The 14,287-nt window shown below is 38.8% G+C and overlaps 2 protein-coding genes across 2 annotated transcripts; both read right to left on the bottom strand.

Annotated features, from left to right (window-relative positions):
- Positions 1–618: 618 nt before the first annotated feature.
- Positions 619–8,269, bottom strand: cacfd1 (calcium channel flower domain containing 1). Its single transcript, XM_010750939.3, has 5 exons — positions 7,764–8,269; positions 4,915–4,987; positions 3,405–3,530; positions 3,128–3,235; positions 619–2,725 (listed from the first exon to the last, which is right to left on the bottom strand). Exons 1-5 carry the CDS (start codon positions 7,870–7,872, stop codon positions 2,635–2,637), a joined length of 507 nt encoding a protein of 168 aa, XP_010749241.1. The 5' UTR covers positions 7,873–8,269; the 3' UTR covers positions 619–2,634.
- Positions 8,270–10,086: 1,817 nt separating this feature from the next.
- ptcd2 (pentatricopeptide repeat domain 2) lies at positions 10,087–13,999 on the bottom strand. Its single transcript, XM_010750943.3, has 10 exons — positions 13,876–13,999; positions 13,470–13,562; positions 11,984–12,113; positions 11,741–11,852; positions 11,576–11,654; positions 11,400–11,491; positions 11,201–11,314; positions 11,026–11,100; positions 10,822–10,935; positions 10,087–10,635 (listed from the first exon to the last, which is right to left on the bottom strand). Exons 1-10 carry the CDS (start codon positions 13,994–13,996, stop codon positions 10,420–10,422), a joined length of 1,146 nt encoding a protein of 381 aa, XP_010749245.3. The 5' UTR covers positions 13,997–13,999; the 3' UTR covers positions 10,087–10,419.
- Positions 14,000–14,287: the final 288 nt, after the last annotated feature.

The following is a 14,287-nucleotide window of genomic DNA, read 5'->3' on the forward strand; positions in this document are numbered from 1 at the left end:
ACGATGTTTGTGCAGTAGTTTGAACATTTGCATATTCATGAAATCTGTTTTTTTTTTTAATGAGGGAGAAGGAATAGATGTATCTTTTAAACTTGTTAACTACTTTAACTACCTTTTTTTGTTGAATCAGAATCAGAAATACTTTAATAATCCCAGGGGGAAATTATTTTTGGGTATATATAGTTTATATATAGTTCTTAATAGATGGTTACTTGTTTACATATGTTGTTTTTGTTTATGATATATAATATAATATATATATATAATATATATATATATTATATATATATTTATAAAAAGGTATATATAGAGAGAGTTGTTGCTTTGGATCATACTAGATTGTACAAGCGTATCCAATGAAGTGGCTGGTTGGTGTTTATTTATACTATGTGTTACGTGCCAGTCCATCTCACAGATGGTGACATATTTAACTGAACAAGTTAATATTTCGGCCTGCTGGTGGCTCTGGCAATAAAAGTCACTAAAAGTTTGGAGTGTGTATCCGCACAAGGACCTCGAACATCTGTAGTAAATTCCACGGCGATCCGCCTGACAGGTGTCACTGTGTTTTACCCCTTCTGTGACGGTACTAGAGGAAAGAAGAAGCCAACACCATGGTAGTAGTAGCAAGTTTGTTTAATTCACTAATTGCTGACAGGATCAGGATTCACATCACAACACACATTTTACACATATCCCTTACAGCAAAATATGCACTCAAACACTTGTAATGTAAAATCAATCAAATTATCATCACTGGATGTGTGTGTCACCGCAATAAAAATAAAGCTGGACGGCTGCAGGACGAGGAGACGAGTGTTTTTGTTCTTTTTTTAACCTGTAGTGTAAGACTGTGCAGTGTAGGACCGGAGCATACTGCTGGTGTGTGTGTGTGTAGTGTTTAATCACTCGTGAACACTCGCTTGTGTGTGTCTGAAACGTTTCACAAATGCTCGGACGATACTTTCATAGTCATGCTTAGTGTTTCCTAGTTACCGTACATCTATGATATACGCATAAACTACTTTGTATCTGTGCATGAAGTATGATACCTGAGAGCTGGTGGTGATGAATGTGCTAATAATCCACTCAGTCACTGACCAGCCAGTAACAGACAGAAGATAGAAACAGCTGTAAGAAGTACGTGTAAACAATTATTCCAAAAGCATCCTTATTACCAATGACACGACAGAGGCAAGGCAACGAAACAACACAAAACGCACATTGTATACCTCACTGTATACCTCATGTGAGTGACAAAGGCAAACCATGGCTCTGATAACTGTGTGGGATACAGACCAATTAGTCCCTGAATCAAGACACTTCCCCTCATTAAGCTTTAATGGGTTTTGGTAGAGTGTTCTAATTAAGACTTATAATAAATACAACGGATATTCAGAGACAGACTCGAAAACAAACAAAAAATAATAATAGGTACACGTTTCAAAAAGGAGGACATTCCACATAACGCACCACAAAATCTGCTACCGGCTGCTCGATCGCGAGGAAGCTTGTACGTGAACGAGCCGTCCCGTGCACCGAAAGCTTTTTAAAGAAACCAGAGTCCGTGCTACCAAACGTTTAGTGCAGGAATGCCACGTCTGAGCTTAAACCAACTGAGAAAGAAAAAATGAATATATGAAAGTATAAAACAAAGAAAAAATGAAGACTTTATCTTTGGGTATACCAGATACATTCCCCAATGTTAAAAATATCCATGTCTATCTGTGTTTAAAAAATGCATCGGGGCTGCAGTTCAGAGCCGTGGGAGTGCAGTGGGTGGGATGCTCAATACTTTATGAAAGTCTGGTTGACTCAGAAGAAGATGAAGTCTATATATTTCCAGTTCATTGGTTATGAAATCAAACTAATTCAATAAAAAATCCAATTTTCCCTCATCATACACTTGCTTAAATCTAACACAGACTTAAATCTGATGCTTGTCTCTAATGGCTGAGAAGTTAATAAGATCATAAATGGAAATAGATTTTTCTTGCACTAGTTTTCACTGTGAGCTTCTCTTCTATGAAAAATGTATACATTCAGTGCTTCAAGTAGTTTCTTCCAATTGTATCCACGCTGCCTAAACATGATGACACTAAGGTGGAGCTGACATTTGGATGACACGCATCATTTCAATTGTCCTTAAACATCACACAGCTCTGAATCGCAGCCTCAGAGTCATACCGGATAACCTCGAGTCAGTTATGTACATTTTACAATCACATTAATTTCTATTCAGATTTTCTGAAAAGGCTCTTGGGGCTACAAAGACAGTACAGTACCTCACATGTTTTCCTGCAAAAAACAGGGCTCAACACTGTCAACAGCAACAAAGGAGAACAGATTAATACAACCCATAAGTAAAAACATAAAAACAAAACATGACAGATCCCATTTACACGGCAGGTACCAAACAATGGACTGGATCCAACATCAATCTGTTTGGATACTATTAGGTCAGGACGATAATAATGCAGCAGTTTAAGTAAATAAATAAACTCAGTATCGATGTTATGGAGGGATGGGAGAGGGAAGGAGCATGGAGGAGGAGGTAGGATGGATGGAGGACTTGGAGAAAGATTCATCTGTAAGAACCGAAGGGAAAAAAAAAAAGAGGAAGAGGAGGAGGGCTCACTCTGGAGCCCCGTTTGTGGTTCCTGTCATCCTCTCTTCATCCCCCTGTTTCTGATGCTGCAGTCTGGCGTAAGTCACAGCGTCTCCCCTGAGAGAGAAAGTAAAGGGAGGAACGAGAGAGAGAGAAGGAGGAGGGTAATAAAAAGTCACGACGAGGGAGAGGTGGGTCGAAACAAAAGGAAAAGCGGGTGTGACAGGAGAGAGACGGCAATGTTAATTGCGAGGTTATTACACGGCTCACCCTTTCAGAAGTTAATTTGCATGAATAAAAAGAGGCTGATTATGGTTGTTAGAACTTCCAAGCATCAAATAAAAAATCTTATTAACCGATTATGTGGAATTTAATATGAGAGCCTGTTTTAATGTGACATTTTAGAGGATGAGTGAGACGCCGAGAGATACGAGAAAATTACAAAATGTCCATACTGTAGAGCTTTTACTCAAAGAGATACTGGAAATAAATATTTCATTACATGTTAAGACATCTTACTTTTTGCCTAAAGATGCCAGGCCGTACAGAACTCCTGTAGCGAAGGCGATGGCGTTTCCAAACAAGGTTGTAATGGAGAAACTCAAGAAGACTGGAAACAGAGCCATCCTGAGGAGGACAGAAAACAAAAGTCAGTGAATCATATCAAGTGGATAAGATGAGCCACAGTCCCAAACGCGTGTCAGACAGTTTATGCAATGTTAATAACTAGCAGAAATTTAATTTTTCATACGGTCTCGGATGACATAAATCGTGCGCGAGGCGCTGCTGTTCTCACCCGCAGTAGAAGAAGGCTTTCTGCCAAGGCTTGAGTTTGTCTGCGCGGGCTGCCACTGCGTTAGCAAACTCTATGAACTGGCAGCAGAACGGGACTTCACACAGGAACAGCACGAAGGCATTCAACCTTGAAGACGGGAGGAGAGGACACACACAAACCCAGCAGTGAATAACCGTCTCACATACCGTACGGCTGCAAACGATGGAAGTCAGCGAATACAAAAGAACCATTATGCTGCCGTCATTCAAGGTGAACGCATCGGGGTCGAAGCTAAGCGAAAGTTTATGTCGTGAGCTGGCTGTGACTGTCGACTATTTTCTTGATTAATCATCGCTTTTGTTCAACTAACAGCCCCAAACCATAATATAAAATAATATTCACTTCACTATCCTCAGAATTGGGCAGGGGAGGGATTTTATTATATTTTTTTTGATCACACAAGATCAGAGAGAGACACACACATGCAGAACATTTACTTTAGTGATAGATCGATTGTCAAAACAGTAAAACAGTCACTGATTTTCTGTTTATCGACCGATCCGTTCATGGTTTCAGCACAAAGTGAAGTAAAACTGGCACAGTCTCTTCTATAATCACTATAATAATAGTGTTTTAATATTTCAAGGTGTGGACAGCTGCTTCATGTCAACTTTATAAAACTTAAAATGAAGATTGGAAGACTGTTTATTCGTGCAATTTTCATCCCTGTTGTTCAGCAAAATGTCATTTTTCTGGGGGAAAAAGAAAGACCTCTAACAACCATTGTCTCGAATCATCTGAAAACTGAACTTCTGATCCCCAGAGTCTAAGATGAGTTCAATGTCAGATATGACAAAGACCGGCAGCAAAGACATTTCTGACATTGTTCATGTGAGTTAACCGGTTTATGATTCAGCTCTAAAAGAATCCTTTGACTCCGGTGTAAAGCGTACAAATAGCAGAAGGTCTTGATTGTCTTAATTTGAATCTGGCGATGTAGCTCAGCTAACAGAGCAAACAGTTTGTATGCAGGGGAAGAAAAACAAAGCACAGCTGGCGTCCCTGTGGTATGAGCCCGGGTCAAATCAGTTGCAGTCTTTGGCAAACATTCACGAGACGAATTTCTCCACACCTCTGACATCTGAGCAGCAGGTGTGGCCACATGGCTACATGAGGAGTGTAGAGTAAATGAACAATTTGAACTGTTAATCTGCACAGCAAAGCTCTGATGGATCATTGATGTTTCAAAGGGTTTGTACGTCACTTTGAGTTTTTTGAGTTCAAGCTCACACGTGTCAGTGACACTTCAGCCTGCAGCAGAACAATATGAATATTATTCATTAGATTAAGTGATCACCAGGCTGTTAACGACAACACTTTGATTGTGCGACTGTATTCTGACAAGCTTAAACGAACAAATAAAGACTTTATTTAAGTTTCAGAGCGGCTCTGTTCTTTTTGCTCCTGTATATCAACTTGTGGGATGTGAACGAGCTCATTTATGCAGGCACACAGTAAAGTGAAGACTTACACCATCCATACTCCGGCGGCGATGTTTAAAGGGTTCACAGTGACGCAGTTCCAGACTCCTGAGACGGCGCAGGCTGCACGATTAGAACAAAAGACAAAGCAAAGGGACCAATATTAAGACAAGAACTTAAGACAGATCATGCTACTGTACGGAAAATATTATAGCTTTTGGCATTTTCAGTCCAGATTCCTGACTGGTATGCTGGTTTTAAAAGCCATGATGAGTACATACCACAAGAAAAATCAGCAATGCAGAACATATGGAGCACGTATGGTATGTGGATACAAATGTACAGCGTACAAAGTCAGTGAAATCTGTCATCTGTACATCTATAAATCACCTTATATCTAAAGAAAATTGGAAACATTTTCGCGCTCGTATCTGGATGTAAAAGCGATTATAAAAACACGCTTTACCCTGAAATTTAATTACCAACATCACATTAGAAACACTAATTATCACCGTGTCAAAGTCAAAGCAGGCTACAGTTTTTCATTCACACGATAATTTGTTTCAGACAGATTCCTTTAACGATAATTCAGAGTATTTTTTTTATGTTAAACATCTTATTTCACGGTGCCCCACACGTGGACACAATGTCTGACTATCCGTCGTCTGCTGAAGTTAAATTAACACGCATAGCTTCACTGGTAACCAGGCGACTGCTGGTACGATCATAGGTTGTGAACAGTCTGCGTATGCAAATGATCCACACGTGGAAATCTTAAAAAATAATGTGCGACACGGCAACATCACACCTTGTACGAGCGTGTCAGCGAATCCAATTATATATACATAAAAAAAACAATGAGGTGTGTCTGCCGTCATGAGTTTGTGGTTTATTTAAAAAAGCTTTGTGTGGTTCTATATTTATACTGTATATCATGAATGCTACAGATATGGGGCACATTTTGCTGTTGATGTTAAAAATGTTTTGCCACGGGGCGGTCGGTAGCATAGTGGGTTAAGCGGCCGCCCCGTGTGTGGAGGCTATAGTCCTCGCTGCAGCTGGTCCCGGTTCGAATCCCGCATCGGACGGCTAATGTACTGCGTGCCTCTGCCCCCTGCTTCCTGTCTATCTTCAGCTGTCCTTTCAATAAAAGGCCAAAAAACAATCTTTAAAAAATAAATAAATAAATGTTTTGCAAGCCAAAGTGCACGAACGTTTCTGCCACACAAACTCAACACATTGCGACTTGTCAAACACAAACGCTTTTATCCGACGAGATTAATAATGCTTACATTCCACGCAGGTGTGTGCTCACTGACACACCTGAAAGCAACAGAGCAAAGCTGCAACTAATCCTTTTTCCTTATCGACTAATTAGGCACGATGAATTGTTTCAGTCGGTAAAACATCAGAAAATAATCCAACACCGCTGTTTCCGCCCAGACAGCACGGTGACATCTTCAAATGATTCTTCTTTCTGTAACTGCTTATCCTTATATCAGGGTTAATCTTTATTTCAATTATTTGATTTATTAGAAGAAAACTACACACAAGAACCAGCGAATATTTTAAGTTTTTGTGTAAAAAAATGAGTATCAAAGTAGCTGCTTATTAACTTTCAGTCATTTAAACCCTGGAACAGGCATGAATGCTATCACTTTACATCTGTTTCCTCCTGTATCAAATAAAAAAATGAGCAAGATGTATCAAAGGGTAGTCACACCTCTCTGATTAAAACACATTTTCCAAAATAAATCTAACATTTCTCACTTTCATTTCAAAACAAGTCACAAAAAAGTTTAAAGTAAACCTATTCCCATTGTTTATCATTCATAATTCGGTGATATTTACACACACACACACACACACACAAAACCATTCATAGTCTCAGTCTGACACTGCATCGTGAGACGAGAGGGCAAATATTCTGACGTCTGTGTGAAGGTTGAGCCCACGCTGGCTGTCACAAGTTGGAAGAACTATGTAGCTGTATATCCCGCTTTGGTGTTTTAGACCATCGAGCCTCCTCCTTAATAATACAGAGCCCATTGAATATGCAGGGACCCGGGGTGGTTAATGTGATACTCTGGTGTCACTGTGAAGGAGAGAAGGGCTGCTGGAAAAAACAAAAACTGCAAAGGCCAGCAGTTAAACAACTGAGGTGAAAGAGACAACAACACACATATATATATATATATTATACAGTATAATTTAGGATGCTCTTAAGGGAATAAGCAAGGCGGTGTCTGCTGCTGCAGTGAGGAGACAATGGGGCTGTGACAAAGCTTGTGTGTTTGTCTGAGCTGCATGATTCAATATACACAATAAAATATCATTCAGGGTTCCCACACCTTTTTCATGAACAAATTCAAGCACTTTTCAAGCACCTTCAAGCACCATTTTTTCCATTTTTCCAGCACCTTTAAATAGGTAGCCTACTAGTTGTGTTTGCCATGATGGTCATGGGAGGCGCAGCGGTGCCACTGTATGGCATAATAATAATATGGGTCTAATTAGCATTATTTCATATGGTGGTAGATTGACTGTTTTGATTTTTAACTAATTGTGAATTGGCTTGTATTTGTCAGCTTGTGAGCGGTGTATTGTGTAACTACCATAGCGCAATAACAGTGACAAATAGACAAATTTCAAGCATTTTCAAGCACTTCACAAAAAAAAATTCAAGCATTTTCACAACCTTGAAAACACTGAATTGAAATTCAAGCATTTTCAAGGAATTCAAGCACCCGTGGGAACCCTGTAATAAACAACATAACAAGCAGCTGACAGGACAAGAAACTTAAATATCACCTAGTTAGACTCACTTAACATGCACACAAGCTATGGCAGGTTTATCATTTATTTATTTATTTGAAATAAATATACTTTAAGTACTCACACACTCCTCCCAGGACCCCGGCTGTCTTGCAGAGCCATCGGTACCACCATGTCATGCCATCGTCCTCCGGAGCCGGTTTGGTGGAGGCTGCGGTCTCTTCGGAGCTCATTGTGTTAGCTGGAGCTATTTACAGTTCTCTATGTAAAAAAAAAAACTGATTTCCAGCGATGTAACTTTGAATATTTCCTTTGTCTGTTGGTGTTTTTTGGGGGTGGTGCTCATCCACACAGCTCTCCCCGTCAGTCAACACCAGCTAACCGGCTAAAAGCTGCCGCTACGAGTGGATATCACCGCCGCATCAGGCCTGAACTCTCCTCTCACCTTATAAAATATAATTAAAACAACACACACGCTGTATTCTGGTGTTATAACCCGTTATAAACCGTTATAAACCGTTATAATCCCCCGGTTTGTTTGTTTGTAGGCTCCTCGAGCGGCTGTTCCGGCTCTTCTCCTCCTCGTCCCTCCCTCCCTCCGCTGTTCGGCAGATGTAAGCGGTGCATTGTGGGAGGGATTTGGGGAGTGCGTCACGGTTTGTTGACATGCTGATCCCAGATCAGCAGATTTAAAACAAACAAAACGTGAAATCAGCAAAACATTATCACTTATTTTCAACACAAAGAAAAGAAACTATGTGTTATTGTCAACCTCTTTTTTATTTATTATTATTATTAGGGAAATTTCACTATACTATCTATAAATGTAAAAAAAAAAAAGCTGTTTTTGATTTAAGTTGATTATTATTTTAAGTCTCTTTAAGTTTTGTCTATCTATAATGAATATTATAGATGTGTTATGTTATGTCATGTGTTATTGTCAACCTCTTTTTTATTTATTATTATTATTAGGGGAAATTTCACATCCATAAATGTAAAAAAAAGAAGCAATTTTTGATTTAAGTTGATTAGTATTTTAAGTCTCTTAAGTTATGTCTATCTATAATGAATATTCATGCAGATATTTTCAACCAATAACCTGTCACGACAGTTGTAACCAGAACTTTATTTATATGTAAGATTACAAGTCTGTCACATCTAAGTTTTATTTTTGCTTTTCTGTTTTGATCTTTATAATATCATGTAACTATGCTGGTGCTATGTTACTATTGTACAATGTGAGCTAGTATGACTGAATTCTTTGTTTGTTTGTTCTTTCAATAAAGTTTTGAGAAAAAAATCATCAGATTTTAACATACAAAACATAAAATCAGCATTGAGGGGAAAAAAAACATTATTACTTATTTTGAATACAAAGAAAAGAAACTACTGTCAACCTCTATATTTTATTATTAGGGAAATTTCACATCCATAAATGTAAATTTCAAGATTCATCACCATCATTTAAGCCACTGGTTCTCAAACTGTGGTACGAGTACCACTGATGGTACTTGACTTTCTTGTAGTGGTACTTGGAGTAATCTTTGAAACTATTATTATTTTTAAATGAAATAAAATAATATCAAACATATCAAATGATCTACAACATTTTAAGAATTAAACTAGAGAATCGGTTGAATGCAATTTAAAATAAGTTTTTTGTTTCTTGAAATATCTCGTTTCAATATCAGCCTGATACGTTGACACATTTATTCACGTAGCGCGCGCATACATCCATGATTAGTGAAAACGTGACGTGAGAGGTTAAAACACTGCAACTGTGGCTACAAATAGGAAATATCAGGAGAACCCCTTCAACACCAAATGACTCTGGTTCTTGAACTGGTTCTTTTTAGAAATAAATCTAAAATCTAAGATTTTTAAATCTAAGCACACATAATGGCGAGCAACAGGACTTCATGACATATCCTAAAGTTTATATCATCTGCAATAATTCCTCCTGTTCATACTGGCCACTGCGAGATCCATCCCTAATGAGCTTTCAATGTAAAGGAGAGGGAATAAAATCCTGCATGAAATGTTTATCTGAAGCTAACACGAGGCTTCAGCTAGTCTGAGTTGGATAAGTCAAGTGGTTCTTCCGAGCTACGTTGTTTCTAATACATAATTCCTTTCGCGGAAATCCTCAAAGACTCTTCCTCGGACCATCTGGATGAAAAGGACTTTTAATTCGTTGCCTAAGTTTTCTATCCTGGTAGCCAACAGGCTGCTGGGAAACAGGTTAAAAATGTTCATCATCATTCAGCAAACTAAATATTTTTATATCCAGATGCTTCGAAAAGTATTCTGGATTTTTAAATGACCTTCTGGGTTTTTCAAACATTACCCGTTCATTGTGCTTTACTTGATTGCTTACCTGGTTACCTCTGTGACAAACCTCTCCATCATTCCTACACATCAAAGCAACACAACGAATCATTTTTCTATTAGTGAATACAATTTTCATCTTTAATCACTCATTCACACTTTAATATACAACACATTCTTCCCAAATCACTCTGAACACTGAACGGTTATTTTCTATCAGTGGCTTTCTGTTGAAGGTCCTGCTCCACACACAATGAAATGTGACTTTTTTTTCATCGAAGTTTGGACAAGGATGACAAAAAAAGGGATGAAAGTCAAATCTGGAAAAGGGGTGACTGCGTCTGCGCTTAAGGAAAGGTAGATGAGACTATCATGACATGATCAACTCCAGCTAGAGTCTTTTTTTTGTTGTTTTTGGACAGGCTCCAGTCAGAGACGACACTCAGCCTCTCTCACTCTGACAGCAGAGTGGACCGTAGAGGCTGCAGGGTCCTTCGGCTGATTCTCCTCTCCTCCATTATCGGTTTCCTCTTCCCCGTCGGTGTTTGGCAGAGCATATCATCGAGGGTCTGCTGGGTCACCTGATCGGCTTGTTCAAGCTGAGTCACTATCTGCTCCACTTTCATCATGTCCGGTTGGCCTTCGGTCCGCAAGCGCAGCACATCCACCTGAAAAACAGGTCGCAAGATGCACACTGAGCCAGCTCTATCTCTGTTACTTACCTCACAGAGATTCTGATTCACAGATATCTCGAATCTTTTTATTCTTTTGCTATGTTTGCCGTTAATTTGTTGACAGAAAATTGCATAGCAAATATATTTTATTTGATCAATCAGTCAGATTTTTTGACTTACCACCTCCTCAGAAAATACAGGCTTCTTCACAAAAGTAGGGCTATTAGGCATTATGGCTGCAGACAGGATGGAAATGGCATCCGTCACTGCTCCTGACATCGCTTGTATTACAACCTAAATCACAATAAAAACATTTAAAAAATTAATCACTGAACAATCACAACAAGAAATAATGCATACGACAGTTACGTGAGGCGCCTGTACCTTCAAATTTTGGCATAATCTGCTGTCAGTGTTCATTATTTGTGAATAATATGACTGTGCCTTTTCAACGTCATTCTGGAACAGAAACAAAAACAGATTATTGGTGATATTTTAATACTTTCCACATCGACTTTCTGCACGAATGAAAGGAACAGGAGGAGAAGACGCAACTCACCTGTCGAAGCGCTAATGCGACTGCAAAGCAGTAGGCGTGTCTGGAGATGAACTGCCCTTTGGCTTGTTCCTGCTCTAACAAAGCAGTGCAGATCTTGTAGGACTCTTCGGTGTTCTGACCAACGTAAAACAATTTTTAACATCTTAAAACATTAACTCTCCACAAATATAACTGTCGGGTCTGTCAGTTTAAATGTTACCAGTTTATAGCAGGTGCCAAATGCCAGCATCATTGTGTCTTTGTTGAACGGTACGCCTTGTTTCTTCATGGTTCTTAGCACGTCCAGGGCATCTGCAAGAGCCAGTTTGAAATATTACGATTACGTGATAGTAACTTCAGGAAAAATAACACTGGAAGGGTTCATCTGTCACTTACTTATATAAGAGCCTTTTGTGAACAACATGTCTATGGCGATGTTAAAAGAGGTTGCGTCGTTGAAAAATCCTTGCATTCTCTGTTCAGACAAGTGAGAGGAAACGTTACCAGTCCAAGTCAACTCTTGCGGCTCTCTGTCAATCATCACAATCTGGGTTAATTTACCTCATCTGTAAGTGTTGCAACAGCCAAGTCCTCCAGGCCCAGCTCGTAGCACAGTCTCATGAAGAGAGGACCAAACCTGAACTCTATGAAGTTCCGGTTCTCTACGTGATATCTTGTGGGTGCAAAACAACAAGGATTTTAATATGTGAAAAAAGACAACGCAGTGAAAGAGCGGAGGATAAAAAACACATGTAGAAATTGGTGTGTTTATGCTTAATATCATCAATAATGCATGCATTATACCTATAAATAGCATCTCTGGCTATCACCATGTCGTCTGCAGACTGGCACAAGTGAAGGAGAAGCTTCAGCTCATCTCTCAGTATCAGCTCATTCTTTTGCAGCTTCTGACTGAAGAGTTCGATATAATTTCCTGTGAAAATGAGGCGAAAGTTTAAGCTCTTCTGCATGCATGCATGCATCATAACACATGACAAAGGGACTGCACCTCTGTAGACATTTTTAAAACATACCTCTTTAGCCTGGCTTTTACCTAAGGTGCTGCTGAGTTTTTATGTCACTGATCATTCCCTGTTACTTTTATCTCTGGTGCTTATTCACTGTACAGGTCTTATCTACTTTTACTGCATCTGTTCTTACATTATGCTTTTTTACCCTATAGGTCTTAATTTTTCCTATTTATTTCATTGTTGTAGTTTTATGCTTTTTACTTTTCTTCTAATCTCTAGTTTTTCTACTCAACTGCTCTCTTACCTTACCTTGTTACTTGGTTTTTATTTTACTGTTAATGGTTTTATTTAACTGTTATTTATACATGTGTATATAGTGGTAAAATAGGATATCGTATAGGTGTATATTGTTAAAGTTTTGTTTCCTTGCTATCTCACTTACCGTTTGGGAGCTGCGGTAACAAAAACAGTTTCCCTGCGGGGATTAATAAAGTATTTCTGATTCTGAACTGTTTGTTTTTGTCTATTTCTGTTTTTACTCTGCTCTGTGATACAGAAGCCCTAAAGGGTCATACATGCATACATTTTATTCCACGCGTTTTCCCATGATAACAAGATAATTACTTCGAGATCTGGAGAAAACAAAACGATAGTCTAGTGTGTTAAATCATTTGCAAGAAACATCATTTAGCGTAGCAATGTCAGAGGAGCAGGAGAATATCGATCATCACATATCTCTTCAATCGAGGCCTGACATAGCTTTATGCCTTGCTATAGATAATGTACACATTAGAGAAGACAGCTAGCAATCTAACTGAGCCTAATGTCGTCATAAATACCCTGAAAATCAAAACTGACCATCTGCATTTCAAACTCAGTAACAGTTTGAAATGTTTTGAGACAAAACAAGAACAAATACAAAACACACTAAAGGCGTCTCCTGCTCCTCTGACATTGCTACATTAAATGATGTTTCCTGCAATGATTTAATACACTAGACTATCGTTTTGTTTTCTCCAGATCTCAAATTAATTATCTCGTTATTACGGTAAAACGGATGGAATAAAATGTATGCATGTATGTATGACCCTTTAAGGCTTCCATAAAAAACAATTTCCCTGCAGGGATTAATAAAGTATTTCTGATCCTGAACTGTTAGTTCTTGTCTATTTCTGTTTTTACTCTGCTCCGTGAAGCACTTTGGGCTACAGTTCTGTATGAAAGGTGCTATATATAAATAAATAAATAAATAAAGTTGAAGTTGGGAAAAAAAAACAAAAAACATGCAGATTTGAAATATGGACTAAGGACTACTTCACCTTTGGATCCAGTGCCAAGGTGAGCCACAGACAGCTTCTTTTGCTGGAAGTTTTGTAGTTTGATGACATCTTCTGACAACAGATGCCTCTTAGCTGCAGAGAAATGAGATTTTTAAGAGATGTAAACAAGTATAAAAAATGCAATAGGGAGTATAATCTTGAGTCAGTAATAATCACCTTTTAAAACACACAAACTCATATTTGCACCATTGCAGATGGCTATGAAGTAACCACACAGCTCAAATTGTCAAACAAATACACAACATACAAAAAACCAAAGTAAACAGACTTTAATGAGCTGTTCCCACCGTGCACATGGGCTTTATTTACACGCTAATGTAGCCTCTAGTTTAGACTAAATGGTGTCAGACAGGACCCACGTTCACAGGTGTTGTTCGTGCTTTACCTCCCGTGCAGCCTTCGATCCCACCTGGCTGCAAAAACACACCTTTGGAGGACTCGTGCGCCAACGACCGACAACATCTACCGAGCCTGGCCAGCGCCATAGTGCCCACTGACCGTACCATGTGTGTGGACACAAAGGGGGACGCTATTGGAGATGTTTTGCGCTTTTAAAACGCAAATCGACACCTAGAATATTAAACTACATGTTGAAATACACTGATATTTAATAACTATTTTAATTAGACTCGAACAATATGTGTATGTTTTTTGTTTTACGTGTTTAAAACACGCGGTAAATCAGTTGGTATCGTCCAACAATGATCCGGTGCAAGCAGTACCAGAAACTTTAAATTCTGCTTCATTGATGTTTTCCTCATTTATTTTAAACCCTGTCACACACAGATATGCGTGTT

Source organism: Larimichthys crocea, chromosome IX (genome assembly GCF_000972845.2).
Source record: "Larimichthys crocea isolate SSNF chromosome IX, L_crocea_2.0, whole genome shotgun sequence".
In the NCBI taxonomy this organism is placed as follows: Eukaryota; Metazoa; Chordata; class Actinopteri; family Sciaenidae; genus Larimichthys; species Larimichthys crocea.

Excerpts from the sequence above, each read along its gene's own strand:
- cacfd1 (XM_010750939.3), bottom strand. The coding sequence starts at position 7,872 with ATGAGCTCCGAAGAGACCGCAGCCTCCACCAAACCGGCTCCGGAGGAC. Across the intron at positions 3,531-4,914 it reads GCCGCCGGAGTATGGATGGT|GTTGAATGCCTTCGTGCTGT; the intron begins GTAAGTCTTCAC and ends CCCGTCTTCAAG. Across the intron at positions 3,236-3,404 it reads AAAGCCTTCTTCTACTGCGG|GATGGCTCTGTTTCCAGTCT; the intron begins GTGAGAACAGCA and ends TGTCCTCCTCAG.
- ptcd2 (XM_010750943.3), bottom strand. The coding sequence starts at position 13,996 with ATGGTACGGTCAGTGGGCACTATGGCGCTGGCCAGGCTCGGTAGATGT. Across the intron at positions 11,315-11,399 it reads TTGGCACCTGCTATAAACTG|AACACCGAAGAGTCCTACAA; the intron begins GTAACATTTAAA and ends TACGTTGGTCAG. Across the intron at positions 10,936-11,025 it reads GATTATGCCAAAATTTGAAG|GTTGTAATACAAGCGATGTC; the intron begins GTACAGGCGCCT and ends ATTGTGATTTAG.